Here is a 21,480-nt window from a genome sequence, read left to right as displayed (position 1 = left end):
AAATAACTGAACATAAACATAAGAGACTGTGAAAAATGCTCATTGTAGAAGAAAATTACAGATGGCACTTAGATATTTTATGAGTACTAATATACAGCCAATAATGAGCAGCAGTAGTTAATAGTGGAAATTGGTACTTAAAGTGTTACCATCTTACTAACAAAAAAGCAATTTGTTATTAAAGTATTACTATCACTAAGCTGAAGAGGTAAATGACAAACATTTGAAATTATAGTATCCAATGAGAAAGTTTCTAATAATAACTACTACCATTTTATGATTAAGTACTATCTAATAACAAGTATCTAAGAATAAGTACTAGTATAATGAATAACTACCAGTTTCTAAGAATATACGAGTCACATTTGGAATATATAGTCAAAATTGAAGAGCTGCAACCTCAAATATACTGTAGATCCATGTACAAGTAACAAGTAACAACAGAGTGTTTAGTTGCTTTTGAAACAGCTACTAGTATCTTATGAATAAGTAGTGTCTAACAATTAAGTAGTACCTAAGGTACTAGTATATAATAAATAGGTACTAGTGTCTATTTAATAGGTATCAGTGTCTAATTAATGAATGCTAGTATCTAATAAATATTAACTATCTAATGAATAAGTACTTTTTAGGTACTTTAAAAGATAAGATGTAAAAAGTTCTAAGGATCTGAGTACTAGTAGCTAATGGATAATGTTGACACATAATAATTAAATAGTAACAATAAATGTTTTGTAGATAAAATGCTTAAATGGCTTGCCATAATGTAATACAATTGTTTTGTTCTGTTTTTTAGGCAATGAAACACTTTTTTAGTGCTCACTGGAAATTTCACTTTGAAACGTTGAAAAATATGTTCTTCAGCTGATATTTTACATAAGTCTTGCTACTGAAACATGTCTGCTTATTACATACAGTCTTGCCTGAGCTATTATTGAGCACCTATTTCACCAAACCACCCCTAGACGTCCATACAAAATTCATGTCAAGCTTAAATGCAGCGTTCGTTCATTTGCAACATCGTCTTTAATGTTCTGTATAAAGTGTGTGTATAGCGTGTGTGTGTATCCCAGGCCTGTCCTCTCCATGTTAACATAAATCATTCAGGGGCAAAGAGCTTCTACCTGCTCCTCACTAAGCAACCGAAAGACTATCCATGAGCACCTGAGAGCCGCAGGGGGGCTTCACTTTTCCCTAAATACAGAGACGCAGACAAAACACATGCATTCAGAGTCCATCTGATCCATGACTTCGCTCTGTCCCTGTCTTTTCTACAGCAGGAACGTGGACACAACTGCACACAATGTCAAAACAGCCGTCGTCCAACGTCAAAGCCCTGCAGGTGAGTAGAACTTTGTTTGTACTTTATAGGAATGTTTCATTCTAGTACTTTTCCTAACCAACAGTCGACACTTGTTAATGAAAATGAAACTGTCAGTGACCTTTTGAAACTACCACAATTACTATTTTTAATATTACTATTGTTTATTATTGAATATTTGCATTTTTTATTAAACATGTTTAACAGTTTTAAAATGTGCTAACCGCTAACATTTTAATCTCTTAATTTCATCACTGGCCAGTGTTGTGAGAAGCAGAAAAACAAAATACGCTCACCAAGCACTTTTGCATTTAAAAGACGTCTATTAGATGTTCAAATACAGATGTCTTGGATAAAACAAGGCTAAATTTAATCTGTCAGTTTAAAATCTTATAGATGTCTAGCAATAGTCCACAAATAGACAAGTCATCAAATACACACACTTCACATGTGTATTTATTCAGTCTATTTGATGACTAGTCTGTTTTTGGACTATTGTTAGACATCTATTAGATGTTCGCTGACAGATCAAATTTTTGTTTCAGCCAAAACATCTATTAGATGTCTTTTACACAATGTCAACGTTTAAAAGATGTCGGTTTAAAATCTAATAGATGTCTAACAATAGTCCAGAAACAGACTAGTCATCAAATACACAGACTTTACATGTGTATTCATTCATTCATTCATGTCTATTGGATGACTATAGGCTGTTTTTGACTATTGTTAGACGTCTATTAAATGTTCACTGACAGATAAAATTTTTGTTTTAGTAAAAACATCTAATAGATGTCTAACAATAGTCCACAAATAGACTAGTCTTCAAATACCCACACTTCACATGTGTATTTATTCAGTCTATTTGATGACTAGTCTGTTTTTGGACTATTGTTAGACATCTATTAGATGTTCCTGACAGATCAAATTTTTGTTTTAGTCAAAACGTCTTTTACATGATGTCAACATTTTAAGACGCCAGTTTAAAATCTAATAGATGTCTAACAATAGTCCACAAATAGACAAGTCATCAAATATACAGACTTCACTTGTGTATTTATTCGTTGCTGTCTATTTGATGACTATAGTCTGTTTTTGGACTATTGTTAGACGTCTATTAGAGGTTCGCAGACAGATCAAATTTTTGTTTCAGATAAAACCTCTATTAGACCTCTTACAAGATGTCAAAGTTTAAAGATGTCAGTTTGAAATCTAATAGATGTCTAACATCAGTCCACAAATAGACATATCAAATACACGCAATTATTTGTTCATGTCTATTTGATGACTATAGTCTGTTTTTGGACTATTGTTAGACATCTATTAGATGTTTGCAGACAGATCAAATTTTAGTTTCAGCCAAAATGTCTATTAGAACACAACACAATGAATGCTGGGCAGTTATATCCAATAAATAAATTGTACAGCCTATAAAGTTTTACTTACAGTTTTACTTAAGAAAAAAGTGAAAAAAGTTTTGTTTCTTTTTTCTTGTCATGCGCTCAACAAATGTAAGGAAATTGAGAAAGCCGCAGTTTATATGCTTATTTTGTTTTATAAATGTTCTATTTATTGTGCATCTAAACAAATAAAAACATTTTAGCTAATATTTTATCAAATTCTTACGATCATCTAAAAGTTAACCAGTGAAAAAAGCAGAACAGTGAATTTTATTGGCACAAAATGAAACCTAGTGTGCATTTATTTACTCAAACACACTCAAACATCTGAAAAGCCAGCTTCCTACTTTGAACAGGTATGAACACATTTGAATGTACATTGCATTACAGTACTCACACGAGGCCATTCACAAGTACATGGTGTACATGATTGTATGTTGTTGATGTGCATCCAGCTTTTGTCTTCTTGGTAGGAAAACATTTCTTGATCAAACTGAAATGGTTTATATAAAAATAAAGACTTTCGTTGAAGTCATTTCAACCGTTTGCCCGCCAGTTAAAAGAGTGTTGTTCGATTTTTGCATATGGGTCAAAGATGACACTTTTAATGGAGAGTTCTTGTAAATTCAATTTACAAAAGTGATTTGGTAAACAAAGTAATGTAATTAAATTCAAACTGCAAATGGGTAAAACAGAGTGGTTTGAAGGATAGGCATGACAATTATTTAAAATTTTAGGACTAAATTATGAGTCTTTTGTCAAATGATTCTTGATTTAAAAAAAAAACTGAAATTTATTTTTTTTGGTAAGAAAGTATTCACAGCGCTTCACTTTTTCCACATTTTTTATGTTACAGCCTCATTCCAAAATGAATTAAATTAATTTCTTTTCTCAAAATTCTACACACACTACCCCATAATGACATTGGGAAAAAGATTTTTTGAAATTGTTGCATATTTATTAAAACTAAAAAACCTGAAAAATCCCATGTACATCAGTATTCACAGCCTTTGCCGTGAAGCTCTAAATTGAGCTCAGGTACATTCTCTTTCCACTGATCATTCTCAAGATGTTTCAGCAGCTTAATTGGAGTTCACCTGTGGTAAATTCAGTTGATTGGACATGATTTGAAAAGGCATTTACAGGATTGTCTCGAGGCACAAAGCTGGGGAAGGTTACAGAAAAAATTTCTGTTGTCTTACAGACAATCATCTGTGCAGCAATCCATTAATCAGGCCTGTATGGTATGGCCAGACGGAAGCCACTTCCCCCCTGGAATTTGCCAAAAGGCATCTGAAAGACTCTCAGACCATAAGAAACAAAATTCTCTGGTCTGATGAGACTGAAATTGAACTCTTTAGAGTGAATGCCAGGCGTTACGTTTGGAGAAAACCAGGCATCGCTCATCACCAGGCTAATACCATCCCTACAGTGAAGCATGGTGGTGGCAGCATCCTGCTGTGAGGATGTTTTTCAGTAGCAGGAACTGGAAGACTAGTCAGGATAGAGGGAAAGATGAATGCAGTAATGAACAGAGACATCCTGAATGAAAACCTGCTTCAGAGTGCTCTTGACCTCAGACTGGGGTGACGATTCATCTTCCAGCAGGACAATGATCCAAAGCACACTGCCAAAATATCAATGGAGTGGCTTCACAACAACTCAGTGAATGTCCTTGAGTGGCCCAGAAAGAGCCCAGACCTAAATCCTATTGAACATCTCTGGAGAGATCTGAAAAAGGCTGTCCACTGTCGCTTCCAACCCAACCTGATAGAGCTTGAGAGGTACTGCAAAGAGGAATGGGCAAAAATTCCCAAAGACAGGTGTGCCAAGCTTGTGGCATCATATTCAAAAAGACTTAAGGCTGTAATTGCTGCCAAAGGTGCATCAACAAAGTATTGAGCAAGGCTGTAAAGACTGATGTACATACGATTTTTCAGGTTTTTTTTTTATTTTTAATAAATTTGCATTAATTTCAAAAAATCTTTTTTTCCCATTGTCATTATGGGGTATTGTGTGTAGAATTTTGAAGAAATAATTAAATTTAATCCATTTTGGAATAAGACTGTAACATAGAAAAATGTGGAAGAAGTAAAGCGCTATGAATACTTTCCGCATGCGCTGTAAATGACATTTCAGTTAGTTTTATCTGTAAGTCATGAAAAAAATGTATGATGAAATGTGTAAAGTAATTAAACAAGACACTCATTAATGTTTGAAAAATGTAATTGTAATCTTTTCTTTATAATTAATAGTCATTTTCAACTTTGATCCCTAAATTGGTTAAAATGGGAGCTGATCTTCCACAAAGCTTTTCTTGTTTTTATAGAGCAAACTTGGAAAAACAGGAAAAATATATGTAGACATTTTTAACATCTGGATTACATCTTTTTTTTTAGTCAACAGGGACATTGTACATTAATAAAACATTTCTGTAAGTCTAATTCATTCATTATCATATTATCAAATAAATTCATTACAAATTATTCTTACATTCAATACACACTTGAAAATGCATGATTATGCAGTGCTTTTGTCTATTGATGTGACAGATCACAGAATATCAGATCACATTATGACCAATATATGCAAAAATCGAATGCGAACGCTAAAAGAGAAAGATTTTCATAACAGTTTACCACAGTGTAAAGAACAATTATTACAAACACCGAACACTTCAGCCCAAAAAATAGACACTTTTATCTTTCCATAAAAACTCTTCATATACATATGAATCCATAGAATGCCCAAACATACACTAGATTAAGGATACAGTCCATCAGAAAGCACAGAGAGAAGTAAAACTGGCCACACATGCAAAGACAGGAGCAAAGATTCACTACTGTACAGCCTAGAAAAAAAACAGCCAACAATCAGATTCATCAATGCAGCTGATAATGATGGAAAAGCAGAGACAATGAGAGAAGGAAAGACGGTGGAAAAAGACAGTGGAAAAAAAGGAGTAGAAAAAACTCTATGTATTTTGATGTACTGGACTGTGAAATTCATGCAAAACTGGAGAGCAGCCAAATAAGAGTGTTTTGAGACTGGTTGAGGATCTTGTGTTGTCTAATTGAAACACTGAATGGCAAAAAAAAAAAAATTAAATGAAGTGTGTTTGACCAAAACAGTGACGTGTAAAGTGAAGAGAGACAGAACTGCAGAGATTCTAAAAAGTCCTGCATGAAACTTGAAGAAGCCCCCAAAACAAATATAAACTTAATTATTGTTTTAGTGCATCCATGAGACATTATTTTCCCTCATAGAATAAAACATAAAATAAATAACTATTGTTATATATATAATAGACATGGCCTTTATTACCTATAAATGTTTCAATAGCAATTGTTTGTTTATATAATGAAATTCAATTGTACCATAGAGATATGTCTCAAAAACTCATATACAGTAGGTCATATATATCTTGAATTTTAGGGGCATATAACAGAATTGTTAAGCTTTTTTTCCAATTTAAAATAACCAGCCTTGATTATTTTATATTATATTAAATTATCTTATATGATACACTCACCAGCCACTTTATTAGGAACACCTTACCAGTACCGGGTTAGATCTCCTTTTGCCTTTAGAACTGCTTCAATCCTTCGTGGCATAGATTCAACAAGGTACTCGAAATATTCCTCAGAGATTTTGGTCCATATTGACATGATAGCATCAAACAGTTACTGCAGATTTGTCGGCTGCCAACATCCTAAATGTGCTCTATTGGATTGAGATATGGTGACTGTGGAGGCCATTTGAGTACAGTGAACTCATTGTCATGTTCATGAACCAGTCTGAGATGATTCATGCTTTATGACATGGCATGTTATCCTGCTGGAAGTAGTCATCAGAAGATGGGTACACTGTGGTCATAAAGGGATTGACATGGTACATTACTCAAGTAGGCTGTGCAGTTAACACGATGCTCAGTTGGTAATAAAGTGCGCAAAGTTTGCCAAGGAAATATCCCCCACACCATTACACCACCACCACCAGCCTCAACCGTCAAGAATGGCAGGATGGATCCATGCTTTCATGTTGTTGATGGCAAATTCTGACCCTGCCATCCAAATGGGGCAACAGAAATTGAGACTCATCAGACCAGGCAACGTTTTTCCAATCTTCGATTGTCCAAATTTGGTGAGCCTGTGCAAGTTGTAGCCTCAGTTTCCGGTTCTTAGCTGACAGGAGTGGCACCTGGTGTGGTAATCTTCTGCTGTAGCCCATCTGCCTCAAGGTTAGACTTGTTTTGCATTCAGAGACGCTCTTCTGCATACCTTGGATGTAACTAGTAGTTATTTGAGTTACTGCTGCCTTTCTATCAGCTCGAACCAGTCAGGCCATTCACCTCTGACCTCTGGCATCAACAAGGCATTTGCGCCCACAGAACTCCCGCCCACTGGATATTTTCTCTTTTTCGGACCATTATCTGTAAACTCTAGAGATGGTTGTGCGTGAAAATCCCTGTGAATCAGCATTTTCTGAAATACTCAGACCAGCTCGTCTGGCATCAACAACCATGCCACGTTCAAAGACTCTTGAATCACATTTCTTCCCCATTCTGATGCTCGGTTTGAACTGCAGCAGATCGTCTTGACCATGTCTACATGCCTAAATGCATTTAGTTGCTGCCATGTGATTGGCTAATTAGAAATTTGCGTTAACAACCAGTTGGACAGGTGTACCCAATAAAGTGGCTGGTGAATGTATTATATTATATTATACTATGAAGGCTGGTTATTCAAAATGGATTATACTGAGAATAACAAAGTAAAATAATAAATTTTAAAAATAATTTGAAAGGAGCCCACACTCCAGACTTCAATAATGTTGTAAATAATATTAAATTTCTTTAAATGTCTTAATATATCATCAGACGCCACGAGTATTCATTTACTTTTGCCTGTATATGTTTTAATTGACCCTCAAAGTGCCGGTAGCAGACTACTTACATTTTTGAATTCACTAAGGGCCAAGGCTTAAGCTAAAAATCTTCTTTTACATTTTTTGGATGAACTACCCCTTTAATAACACTATTTATGAAAAAATATAATTCCTTATAATCATTTTCATTAATAATTTTGTGAAAATGAACACATGAATGATGAAAAGTTAATGTCAAACAGATATAAACCGATAGAAGCAGCAGAAATCCCTTTAATTTTAGTGTTTCTCCCTTCACTCTAAAGTTGTAAACACAGTTTCACATGTTCTCTTTTGTTTTCAAAGCACATGCTGCACTTAGTCTCCACTAAATAAAGAGCAGAAGAAAAAAAAGAAAAGGTCAGTCTGTTCACGCCGGGCCTCAGAAAACAGAGGGACGTCTGTCATCTCACTGTTTTATCTGTCGCCCGCAGCTCATTTCCATACAGGCACTTTGCTCTTGATGAAACACAAACTCCAACAGGAGGACACGTCCAGCAGGTTTTTGTGGAAAGGTTTTGGTTTCGACATTGCACAACTTTACATGAGCTTCAATGACTTTGGTACTCTGGTGGTTCGATTATAGGCTTGTGAATGTTTGGAAATGAGTGTTTTCAGGTTTTTTTTTTTTGCATGTCTTCTCACCCCTCAGCGTCTCATTAGATTTTGTGGTTTGTCTCGAAGGCCAACCTTAATATCCCGATGGGGGCTCTGCGTCCTGGAGCGGGACATCCTGTGAAGAGGAGAGAAGATACAGTAGAAACAGAGGAGGTCAGATTCTGATGCATGAAATAAAACACGCAAGCATTTAGAAATAGACAGATAAACGGAGTAGACGTAGGGCAGGAGTGTGCAAATTTGTTTCTGGAGGGCCGGTGTCCTGAAAAGTTTAGTTCCAAGCCCAATCAGATACACCTGGGCTAGCTAATCAAGCTTGTACTAGGCTTTCTAGAAACATCCTTGCAGGCGTGTTGAGGCAAGCTGGAGCTAAAATCTACAGGCCACCGGCCCTCCAGGACCGAGTTTGGACACCCCTGGCGTAGGGAAAGCCACAAAACAAACAAACAATTATTGCATGGTGAAATTAATTATTAACAGAATATAAATAATGTGATGCAGTATTTTTAAATATGCTCATTATACAGCAAAAGTTGAAAAATGCCTTTGCTGTTAGTTCAAATTATTTATTTAAAATGAGCCGAAACAACATAATTCTTGAGTTTTTTAGGGACAACTTGATAGTTTTATGTTTAATCCACTTAAATTTGAAAAAACTAATAAGTTAACTTAATTCCTTCATATTGTCCCAACACAAATTGATTGTGAGAAAGCCAGCATTTTTACAGTGTACTGTTGTGAAAACAATTAAAATAGAACAATAAAAAAATGAATGATTGAATAAATGAAACATTAATGACTGTAACGATGGTGTGAACCCACAGTAATAAATACATTTTTTAACTACATCTGATAAGAAAACAAATTGTAATAATATTTTGTGAAGATTTTACTGTATTTTTGATCAAATGATGATCCAGTGATGTTTATTTAAATGAAAGTACTATAATCATTTTAAACAATTTATTGCTTTTATTTAGTAATAATCACTAGGAGAAATATCCTTAAATATATGTTTGTATTTTTACATTACTTTATTATGTAACTTAATTACAAGAAGATGAATGTATGTTGATTCAAATATTTAAATTATTTACCAAAGATTAATTAAATGAAATGTATTTAAACATATTAAACAATTTATTATTAGTACTTAATAATATCCATTAGGATAAATATGCTTAAATAAATGCTTGTATTTTTACATTTAGTGTAGTATTTACTCATTCATTCACTTATTTAGCATCTGTTTTAGAGGTTGCCACAGTGGAATAAACCGCCAATTATTCCAGCATATGTTTTACGCAGCGGATGCCCTTCCAGCCGCAACCCAGTACTGGGAACACCCATTCACTCTTGCATTCACAAACACACATTAATACACTACGGCCAATTTAGCTTATTCAATCACCTATAGCACATGTCTTTGGACTGTGGGGGAAATCGGAGCAGCCAGAGGAAACCCACGCCAACATGGTGAGAACATGCAAACTCCACACAGAAATGCCAACTGACCAAGTCGGGATTCGAACCAGCGACCTTCTTGCTGTGAGGCGGCAGTGCTAACAACTGAGTCACCGTGCCGCCACATTAGTGTAGTATGTAATTTACAAGAAAAGAATAATATAAACAGAGATAAAAATTTAGATGCAAATCTGATTATCTTTATCATAAAATAATATTATTGTCACCTTGTGGTCCTAAATAGGGACAGCAATATAAAATGAATCTTTATTTTTATTCTGTTACCAAAACATGTTATGACACATTCTTGAGAGATTCAAAGGATTATTTTATGGTTAGCCAAAAATGAAAATTCTGTTATAAATATCTGTCCCTCATGCCATTTCAATCTCCTAAAACCTTCATTCATCTTCAGAGCACAAATTAAGATATGTTAGAAGAAATCCTAGAGCTCTCTCATCCACAGACAGCAATGGTCACAAGATGTTCAAAGTCCAGAAAAGGAACCAAAAACATTTTCCAAAGATCCCATGTGCCTTCAGTGGTTCAAATGTAATCATATGAAACTCCAAGAACACTTTTGTGCGTCTAAAAACAAAACAAAAAAACTTGGCCTGTTTGTCTGTAAATTCTTACTGTTGCACAATGCACAATGTTTTTTTGCACACAAAGTGTTCTTAGAGCGTCATATGATTACAGTTGAACCATTGAACGTTTACATTACATTTACATTTGTAAAGTTTGACAAACTCATTTGGAGAGGATCACGTTGCTACGATTGATCGCAGCTGGTCCCACATCACAAATCAACGGTAAACCAATTCCATCTTCCATCTTTTCCTCCTTCAACAGGGGGAGCTCTTGAGAACTTCCTGATCTCTGACCCTCTTTATGCAATATGACCAAGTTTCTCCGAGCTCAGGGTTCTCTCCCGGGAAAGGATGCCAAACTAGCAATCAGTATCAAGTAATAGCTAAGTGTGAAATCTTGAAAGTCATTTGGCTGATGTTTTTTTCCAAAGCGACTTACAATTGAGGAGGCATTCAGCAATTCAACAGGAAGAGGCAATACACACAGGAAGTGCTAATTATACAAATGAACTGTTTGTGCTCAGAGAATAAAGTGCTAAAGTAAGAAGGAGTGTCTTTTTAATTGGAAGAGTGAATAGTGTCTCTACAGGTGGTTTGTCAAGCCCACTCAAGTGTGAGAAGCACACTTTATAAATGCATAGTGGATTTTTTTTCTGGTGCACACACATGGAATTTCCTTTTCTTGACTGTCTTTGAACCATTGTTTATGAATAATGAGAGAGCTCTCGGATTTCCTCTAAAATATCTTAATTTGTAATCTGAAGGTGAATCAAGCTGGAAGGACACGAAAGTGAGATATTAATTACAGACTTTTAATTTTGGAGTAAACTAACCCTTTAATCAAGGCCACTCAGTAATTTGTCTCAATATTATTGGTTTCAAAGGCGTCTCCAGTCACTCCAGAGGAGAAGAAGCCTCTGCCTGGAGCTGTGAAACTCCCTGGTCCCGCTGTCAACCTCTCTGAACTCCAGAACGTAAAGAGTGAACTCAGATGGGTCACCAAAGACTAAACCGGCTCAGGTAAATCTGACATTCAAATACACCTCGTTTCCGGTTAGTCAAACACCATTGGTACTAGTCAGTCTTATGCAATCACAAACAAATATGAGAAGCACACAGAAGGGACAGTTCACCCCAAAATTAAGATTTTCTAACTATTACACATGTTGCAGTAGTTATACGTTTTTTTTTTTTTTTCTCTTCTGTTGAACACAAAAAAAATATTCTGATGAATGTTGACAATCTGCAGCCATTGACCGTCATTAAAACAAAAAAATACTACGGAAGTCAATGACTGCTGCTTTCCAACTTTCTTCAGTTTACTGTTTAGCAGAAGGACAAATCTGAGAGTGAGTAAATTCATCTCTTCATTTAACCCTTTTATTCTTCATAAGCTTTTAAAGGCCACCTATAGAGTGTCCACAGTCATTTTGGCATGATAGAAACACAATAAGTCTCTTTTTTTAATATACTGAGGTTAAAATAGGATCCAAATCCCTCCCGTTTTGAGGCTGACCGCAACGTGATGTAGGAGTGCAGTTTTCCACCCACCGAATTGATTGACAGATGTGTATTAACATGTCTCCATAGTAACGCGTATAATCATATATACACAAGACAGGACGTGCACAAAGCAACTGGAATTAAAAGATCTATTCAGCTTGCTGTGATCATCAATCGTCATCAAATGTGATCAAGAATGAGTTTTACAAGTTTAAAACATTTTTAAAACAGTGCATGTGTGTAATAAATACAGTAAAATTGACACGTAATTCATCACCAGCCACCTAGTGTCAGTACAATGATAAACGAAGATGCTTCAATCCCAATTTGTGGATGTTAAATCAGGTTTATTTTGTACTATATTAATGATTAATAACAGTTTGTCTCACAGTAGCTTTTTTATAATTTATCATGCTAAATCTGAAATCATTAAAATCTGAAGAAGAATATTGCAACTCATCAGCATAAAATCTTCGGCTCATGAAACCAATGATCAGCAGTTTTCACATATTATGCAGCATTTTGATTGTACCACTTTCATTGTAACTGGCAGCTAGCTCTCTGCAACTCTCACATGGTCGTCCACTGAAGCTAAGCAGGGCTGTACCCGGTCAGTACCTGGATGGAAGACCCCATGGGAAAGCTAGGTTGCTGCTGGAAGGGGTGTTTGTGAGGCCAGCAGGGGGTGCTCGAAATGCGGGGTCTGTGTGAGTCTTAACGCCCCAGCGCTGTCTTTTATATGAGACATTAAACCCAGGTCCTAACTCTCGTTAAAAATCCCATTAGTGGCCAAATTTGCCCACTGGCCTCTATCCATCATGGCCTCCTAACCATCCCCATATCAGAATTGTCCAGAAAAGCGCTATATAAATGTAAGGAATTATTATTATTATTATTATTACTTCTACTCAATCACATTTTTACATCTTCGGGTCAGGAAGTTTATGAGTTTGTGGTATATTTTTAAAGGAACACTCCATTTTTGGAAATAACACTCCATTTTTCAAGTCACCAAGAGTTAAAGAGCTGAGTTTTGTCATTTTTAATCCATTCAGCTGATCTCCAGATTTGACACTTTAGCTTAGGTTAGCTTTGATTTTTCAGTGATTACATTGTGTATGAAGGCCGATGAAAAAAAACTAATAAAAAGTTGCTATTTTCTAGGTTGATATGGCTAGGATCTCTCATTCTGGCGTATTAATCAAGGAACTTTGCTGCATAATATTATTGTGCCTGTTTCTGTGGGTTTAGTACACAATGTACAGTGAATACAGAAGTGTCAAGCTTTAAACAGGAAAACAGGTGGAAAAAAAGGATTTTTTTTTTAGAAGGATGCTAATGGTCTAATCTGATTCAATTATTTATGCTAAGCTAAGCTAAAAGTGCTCCAGATCTGGAGATTGGAATTGAATTGATGAAAAAAACAGTAAAACTCAACTGTTTACCTCTAGGTGAGTTGTAAACTGACTGAGCCAATTTCCAAAAATGCTTTCCAGACCCAAATGTGTTCAGTTTGAGTAGAACTGGTACAATCAATATCCTGCATCATGAAAGGATCATATATTTGCTGTACGCTTCATGTTGAAACTGTTCTTCAGTTTTGAGTGATTTATTAAACATAGCAACGGACATAACAAATGAAATACTTAAAGTTAGATGCTCAAATTGTTGTTTCAAATGGGTTTCCTTGCATTGCTGGGTTATTGATTTGCATAAAAACCTGTACAATAGGTAATATAAATTAACAGATTCAGTATATTTGTGAGTAAATGTTCATGTATCGTAAACATGCTCAGCCTAAAGACCTCCTGCTGTTTGCACAAATGACCACAGGGTGTCAGTAGCAGTAAAATGAGCGCGAATGTGCTAGCCTGCATATGTCAGTGCTGGAGTGTGTATGTGGGTGTTTTTGAGTGTGTGAAGGGGTATGAGGGTGAATCAGGCTCTATTAATACCCCACAGATCAGTGGGGCAGTGAAAGTCCGTCTGTTGTGTGCAGTCCCAGCATGCCTCAACAGACCACCCTAATATAGAGCAAAACACGCTCTGTGACCCATCTGTAGGACACGTGTGTGTGTGTGTGTGTGTGTGTTTGTGGCAAGCGGATTCAACATTCAATCTATATATTGTACTAGTGTCTATTTTCATACTGCCAGTGGTTATTTATTACTACTATATTTTCTACTACGTAGCGTTTACTAATGAGCTTCTACTGCTTATTCTTTTGGCACCAGTGCTTTTTAAGTAGTACTTGTTCAGTAGATACATTTTTATTTATTAGATTAGTTAGTACTTACTTCTCAGATACTTTTATATAGATACTTATTTATATAGTAGTAGCCTACTTATTTCAGGAGTATCAACTATTTTGTTGTTACTAGTAATGATATTTTTATACACTACATAGTCATTAGGCACTAGTACTTTTTTAGATACTAGCTATTATTAGACTGTTTTTTTTTTATAGCTACTAGTATATGAAAAATAATTACTAATCAAAGCTGAATAGATGGTATCTCAATGGATTTTTTTTTGTTGAAGTCAGTTTTAATGATAGAATAGTTAGTAGTCACCAGGGCTTGACATTAACACCCACCCAGATTTACACCCACCAACCCACCAAATGCGGGTAGATTTCAGCTGTGGTGGGTTAGACAGACACATAGCCACTTTGGCTGGTTAAAAAATAAATTTTAAAATGTAGTTTTCTTAAAAGCAGAGTTCGACAATAAGGATGGCCCAATATGCGTGCAAATGTGACCGACTGAAATTATTGTGTTCGAGCAAGAAAAAGAAAGCAGGTGAATACCGAATGAATGAGAGGATGATCATTTGCAAGTACAGGTGATGTGATGCGCACGACTGTTTAAAAAGTAGGCTCTCTCGTTTGCTTGCGCAAAGCAACCATGCCTAAAGGAAACACAACTTAACCATGAGCGTGTGATCATCCTTTCATTATCACGGTATGTTTTTTAACTGCTTTCTTTTGCTTACAGTTCTTTTTGTTAATATGGTTTAATTATCATTTTTTGCAATAACATTGCTTTAATATGAGATTAACTGCCCATTTATGTGTGGTTACTGTAACTGGTGATCTGGGACGTTTAGCCAGGTTTAACCTTTACCTTGTGCATATTTTAGATAAATGACAATAACTTTTTATTGTTTTAAATGTCAATTTTTTTTGAAGAAATGTTTTGTTGAATTAAAAAGTGTACTGCATACAGCTATATTTTGCTTGTTTTGACACATTATTTAAAATTTGTTCTGAGAAATAATTCTTTATTTATTTTTGGTGTGGTCAGAGATAAATTTGGTAAATCCTTAATTTCGAGCCCTGAAAAGTCATGTGAAATAAAAACTAATTGTGCGACACTATGAAACCACAAGCCATTTGCTCATGCTCATTGAGCAAGCTCATACACAACATACAAAAAGTGACACAACAAAAAATCTAAATCAAGTAATTTTAGCATGTCAAATTCAAATTTATGCATATAAAATATACTTTTCAAACAACAAAGTTGTGGCTAGTGAAGATGCTGAGTGGCTAGTAATGTTGGAAAACTACTAGCCACAGTGGCTGGTGATCAAAAAGTTAATGTCCTGCTAGTCACTACTGAATCTAGTATCTTATAAGCAGAGTTGGGTGTAACGCTTTCCACAGTAACGTTTTACTGTTTTCTATTTACATTTTTGGGGAATGCAGTAATGTAACAAATTACATTTTAAATTTGTGTAATTTGATTACAGTTACTATAGTCAATGAAATTACTTATGAAGTTACTTATGTTACAAAAATAGTTTTCAGAGGAAAAAAATGCTTCTTTTAAGTCACGTTTTCTGTTGCAATGTCAGTTAATAAGCATGTGCTTTTAAATAGCTAGAGAATGTGAGCTGAAATGGTTTATATGGAAATACATACATGTGTTCCCCAAATATCTTTTTGGAACGATATTACTTTGATTTCATTGAGCATAAAAACAAAAATATTGCTATGAAATGCAGTCTATGTCCAGCATCTAAAGAACTTTTGACTGCTTTTAACTCAACCAGCAACTTGTTCAAACACTTAAATAGAAAGCATTCTACGACAATACTCATTGCCAAGGACACTGACGCCTAAAAACACAGCGGTGCCTAAAAGGCTATTTTTTTTAGAAAAGCGTAGCTGCTTATGTGGTCGTTCACACATCCTGTCTTTTACGTGCACAACTTCGTTATTTCCAACGGAGGCATGCGGCTTGTGCATGCATATTCAGAGAGCATATTGTGTGCACTCGCATTTTACAGGCACTCCAGTTGAAAACCTCAAGTCATGTGACAAGAACTGAGCGATCAGTCTCATACTTTGTATGGAATATACACATTTTGGTAGACTAATTACCTCAGACAAACACAGAACAACCAAACACAAAAGACATAAAAGACAAACAGGTTTGGAACAAGAGAATGATGAGATTTTTATTTTTGATGAGTATTTTAAGTTTTGGGTGAACTCTTTAAGTCTTTGAATATGTCAAGCTGCTGTGATCAACCTATTGTAATGTTTTCAGTAAATATTATATTACTGAAAGAGCTGCAGTTTATTTTGTATTTTTTATAGGTATATTTTATGTTTTAGTAGTAACTTCAAAGTAAAGTAATTAGTAATCTGATTACTTTTTACATAAAGTAACTAGTAATGTAATCATATAACAATTTTCTTGTAGTAGTCAGTAACTTTTTAAAGTAACTTACCCAACACTGCTAATATTTACTGTACTACTCAGTTCAATGGGTACTAATATCAAACAAATAAGTACTAGTATCTAGCTAATGAATAAGAACTAATATCTAATAAATACACAATATTATCTAACAAATATTTACTAGTATGTAATGAATAAGGACTAGTATTAAAAAGGTATTAGTATCTAATGAATAAATCCTAACACTTAACAGAAAAAAATACTAAAAAGATAAGTACGAAACTGATATGTACTCATTAAATTTTAAAACGTCTTGCCAAAGTATGTTTAAGTATATTTACCAAGCAAAATTCCTTCAATGCTAATGCTAATCTTCTCATTCTCACAGGTGACTCCAGCCCCATTTTATCCAAGGCATTGCTTACAATCTCCATCCAATCAGATTCATGTATTCACCACAAACTCCTGGTCACAATGGAATCAATGAGAAGCCTTAATGATGACACTTCCAACTGATTGAGGATGAGGAGAGGGGCGGATTCTGTCAGAGCAAAGACTGATGGGAATTGAGCAATTCAAATCTCCGAACCAGAGTTTAGTGTGTCTAAAATAGGTCATCGTGTTTAAACTTTCTGTATCTTGTTTTTGTGCTTTAAAATGTACCGTGTGCTCAACTTTAAGGGATGGTTCACCTTAAAATGATCACTTTAAAATCTTTGTGAGTGAACTTTCCCTTCAAGTTAGATTTTTATAGAAGCTCTGTATTCTGATCCTAGCATCATAAAAAAGACTGCACAGGACTGAAGGCCATATCAAAAAAATCCTCAATTCCAGATTGTGACTTCGAAACAAGATCTCAAACAAATATGACAGCATAAAATCAATTTAATTCCAATACATTTAACATCTAGATTGATTAATATGCAAATGCTTGAGATAAATTTGATTAATTAGCTGGAATGTCATGCATTTAATTTGATTAATTTTCATCCGCGCCCCATGCTTCAGGCTTGTTTTTGCTCCCTACACATCTTTTTTCTTTATCTACGGCTTTGTTCTTGTGTGTTGCAGTACATGAGTAGGCTGTTGCATAATAAAACATGATTTCACATTCTCTCCAAGAGCAAAACCGTAGGAGGAAGCCAGCACTTGTTATCCTTGAACAAATAGAACTGGATTTCAAACGGCACACCATCAGTTTGTTATGTACATAAACTGGGATCCATTTAAAAGTGTAAGGCTGCTCATCTCCTTGCCTAAATCACATCATATGGTCTGTACTGCTCTGTGATATAGTTTCCTAGCAGCAGTCGGTGTCAAGACCTTTGGGTGAAAGTGTCCTTATTTAAAGATTATGTATTGCTTCTTCGGGTAACACTTTTGTTTGGTACTTGACAACTGAAATAGCAATGGTGGACTAACGAACGTTAAGTGCACAATTTCTTCACAAACTACTGAACTGGCAAGCCTAATGCAGCTTTTTAGTCATTATTGTGAATGGGGATGTTAAGACGGTAGAAGGGATACAGTTGAGGATACATAATTTTTGTTACTCTGCACAACAATTAATATTTTTACATTACTGTGTGGGGTAGGTTTAGGGTTGGAGTCGGGGTAAATATTAATAAAATACCATTAATATGTAATTTAATAAATAATATAAATACAGTGCATCCTGAAAGTATTGATAGCGCTTCCCTTTTTCCATATTTTATATGCTACAGTCTTATTCCTAAATGAATAAAATTCATTTATTTCCTCAAAATTCTACACACAATACCCCATAATGACAATGTGAAAAAAGTTAATGAAATGTGATTTTTTTTAATTGTTGCAAATTTATATATATATATATATATATATATATATATATATATATATATATATATATATATATATATATATTTATATATATATATATATATATATATATATATATATATATATATATATATATATATATATATATATATAAATCTATTCCTCTTTGCAGTACCTCTCAAGCTCTATCAGGTTGGATGAGAAGTGACGTTGTACAGACATTTTCAGATCTCTCCAGAGATGTTCAATAGGATTTAGGTCTGGGCTCTGGCTGGGCCACTCAAGGACATTCACAGAGTTGTTGTGAAGCCACTCCATTGATTTTTTGGAGGTGTCCTTTGGGTCATTGTCCTGCTGGAAGATGAATCGTTGCCCTAGTCTGAGGTCAAGAGCACTCTGAAGCAGGTTTTCATTCAAGATGTCCCTGTACATTGCTGCATTCATCTTTCCCTCTATCCTGACTAGTCTTCCAGTTCCTGCTGCTGAAAAACATCCCCACAGCATGATGCTGCCACCACCATGCTTCAATGTAGGGATGGTATTAGCCTGGTGATGAGCGGTGCCTGGTTTTCTCCAAACATAACGCCTGGCATTCACTCCAATGAGTTCAATTTTAGTCCCATCGGACCAGAGAATTTTGTTTCTTATGGTCAGAGAGTCCTTCAGATGCGTTTTGGCAGATTCCAGGCAGAGAGTGGCTTCCGTCTGGTCACTCAACCATACAGGCCTGATTTGTGGATTGCTGCACAGATGGTTGTCCTTCTGTAAGGTTCTCCTAAGTCCACAGAAGAACACTGGAGCTCAGACAGAGTGACCATCGGGTTATTGATCACCTCCCTGACTAAGGCCCTTCTTCCCGATCACTCAGCTTAGATGGCCGGCCAGCTCTAGGAAAAGTCCTGGTGGTTCCAAACATCTTCCACTTGCGGATGATGGAGGCCACTGTGCTCATTGGAACTTTCAGAGCAGCAGAAATTTTTCTGCAACCTTCCTCAGCCTTGTGCCTTGAAACAAGCCTGTCTCAGAGGTCTATAGACAATTCCTTTGTCTTCATGCTTGGTTTGTGTTTTGACATGGACTGTCAACCCTGGGACCTATATAGACAGGTGTATGCCTTTTCAAATCATGTCCAATCAGCTGAATTGACCACAGGGAAACTCCAATTAATCTTCTGAAACATCTCAAGAATGATCAGGGGAAACAGAATGTACCTGAGCTCAATTTAGAGCTTCACGGCAAAGGCTGTGAATACTGTTGTACATGTGATTTTTCAGGTTTTTTAGTTTTAATAAATATGCAACAATTTCAAAAAAATCTTTTTTTCACATTGTCATTATAGGGTATTGTGTGTAGAATTTTGAGGAAATAAGTAAATTTAATCCATTTTGGAATAAGGCTGTAACATAAAAAATGTGGAAAAAAGAGAAGCGCTATGAATACTTTCCGGATGCACTGCAGTTCTTGTTAACTTCCAACTGCCGCTGCATCCCTTCTAACAACAACCAATGGGGATCTGTTGTCTGATCAACTTTAAAAAAAAAAGCATAATGGAGAAACTTTTCTATTTTGAAGTACATAATTGTTGTATAAATGTACCCTTACTGTAGCTCAGAGTCAGTCTGCAATAAAGAAACACTTTTATTTTCAATATTTTTTTACAAGTGACCTATAGTCAAACAGTTGAGTTTTACCATCTTTTAATCCATTAGAAATCAATATTTTTTGACACTTTTAAGCAAGATGCTAAACCGATACAATGATTTATGCTTAGCTAAGCTAAAAGTGCTCCTGCCAGACCCGCAGATCATCCGAATGGATAAAAAAATGGAAAAATGTCAACTGTTTAACTCTAGGTGACTTGTAAAATGAGCCTATTTCCAAAAAAAAAGTGGAGTGCTCCTTTCAGAGTGACCAGTTAAAATCTGGGGAACACGTGTATGTGTAAAGAAGATAATTTGTGTCTGCTTATGAATTTCTTTTATTTGTGAGGCTCTTTTTTCTGTAGGGTTGCTTTGAAACAATGTGTATTATGAAAAGTTCTATATAAATACAAATGTCTGACTGGATTAAGACCATGTTTTGTGAAATGACCTTTGAGCTAGATGGCAAAGTGGAAGATAAGTGACCTACAAGTGACCTACAAGTGTACAAGAAAATACATTCAAGTTTGTTGCACCTCATGATATTTTCTAGAAGTGTGTGCAGAGCAGTAGTGGTAACTTAAATTGAAAAAAGGGGTTTTTGCACCTATTGCTCACTCAAGCTTGTGATTTCAAACTTAAACAAGTGCATGCAAATAGAAAAAGCAAGAGCTTTCCATGTGTTTTAAGATGCATTGGGATTGGTCTTGTAAACATTGAAGGACATACACAATACACTACCTGACAAAGGTCTTGTCGCCAATCCATGTTTTAGGAACAACAGATAATAACTTGACTTCTAGTTGATCATTTGGTATCAGAAGTGGCTTATATGAAAGACAAAGGCCTCTAGATTACACTTATTTTACCAAAATAAAATATGATCATGCCTTGATTTTTAATTATTTAATTAGAACAGTAAGGTCTGAATTTGCTTAGTTTGTCACTTAACAGAAATAATGTACAGTATAGAATATAAATTCATGGTGCAGTGGAAAAAGAATTAATATTGTATATGACTCCCATGAGCTTAGACGACTGCATCCATACATCTCTGCAATGACTCAAATCTCTTATTAATAAAGTCATCTGGAATGGCAAAGAAAGCATTCTTGCAGGACTACCAGAGTTAATTAAGATTCTTTGGATTCATCTTCAATGCCTCCATGTTACCCATGCTCAATAATGTTCATATCTGGTGACTGGGCTGGCCAATCCAGGAGCACCTTGCTCTTCTTTGCTTTCAGGAATTTTGTTGTGGAGGCTGAAGTATGAGAAGGAGTTCTATCCTGCTGAAGAATTTGCCCTCTCCTGTGGTTTGTAATGTAATGAGCAGCACAAATGTCTTGATACCTCAGGCTGTTGATGTTGCCATCCACTTTGTAGATCTCTCGCACGCCACATATTGTATGTAATTCCAAACCATGATTTTTCCTTCACCAAACTTGACTGATTTTTCTTGGATTTATGTAGGTTCCAATAGGTCTTCTGCAGTATTTATGATAATTA

General features: G+C 35.4%; 1 protein-coding gene across 3 annotated transcripts in view; it reads left to right on the top strand.

Moving 5' to 3' along the window:
• smpx (small muscle protein X-linked) overlaps positions 1–17,644 on the top strand; it is a 31,815-nt gene extending 14,171 nt beyond the window's left edge. For all 3 annotated transcript variants that reach the window (XM_056451011.1, XM_056451010.1, XM_056451009.1), the window contains exons 2-5: positions 1,278–1,342; positions 8,329–8,415; positions 11,201–11,336; positions 16,899–17,644. In XM_056451011.1, the coding sequence (XP_056306986.1) occupies positions 1,304–1,342; positions 8,329–8,415; positions 11,201–11,326 (252 nt within the window). In that variant the 5' untranslated portion in view covers positions 1,278–1,303 and the 3' untranslated portion in view covers positions 11,327–11,336; positions 16,899–17,644. The remainder of the gene's footprint in view (positions 1–1,277; positions 1,343–8,328; positions 8,416–11,200; positions 11,337–16,898) is intronic.
• The last annotated feature ends 3,836 nt before the right edge of the window (positions 17,645–21,480 follow it).

Source organism: Danio aesculapii, chromosome 24 (assembly GCF_903798145.1).
Source record: "Danio aesculapii chromosome 24, fDanAes4.1, whole genome shotgun sequence".
In the NCBI taxonomy this organism is placed as follows: Eukaryota; Metazoa; Chordata; class Actinopteri; order Cypriniformes; family Danionidae; genus Danio; species Danio aesculapii.
This window is presented reverse-complemented; position numbering and strand designations above follow the sequence as displayed.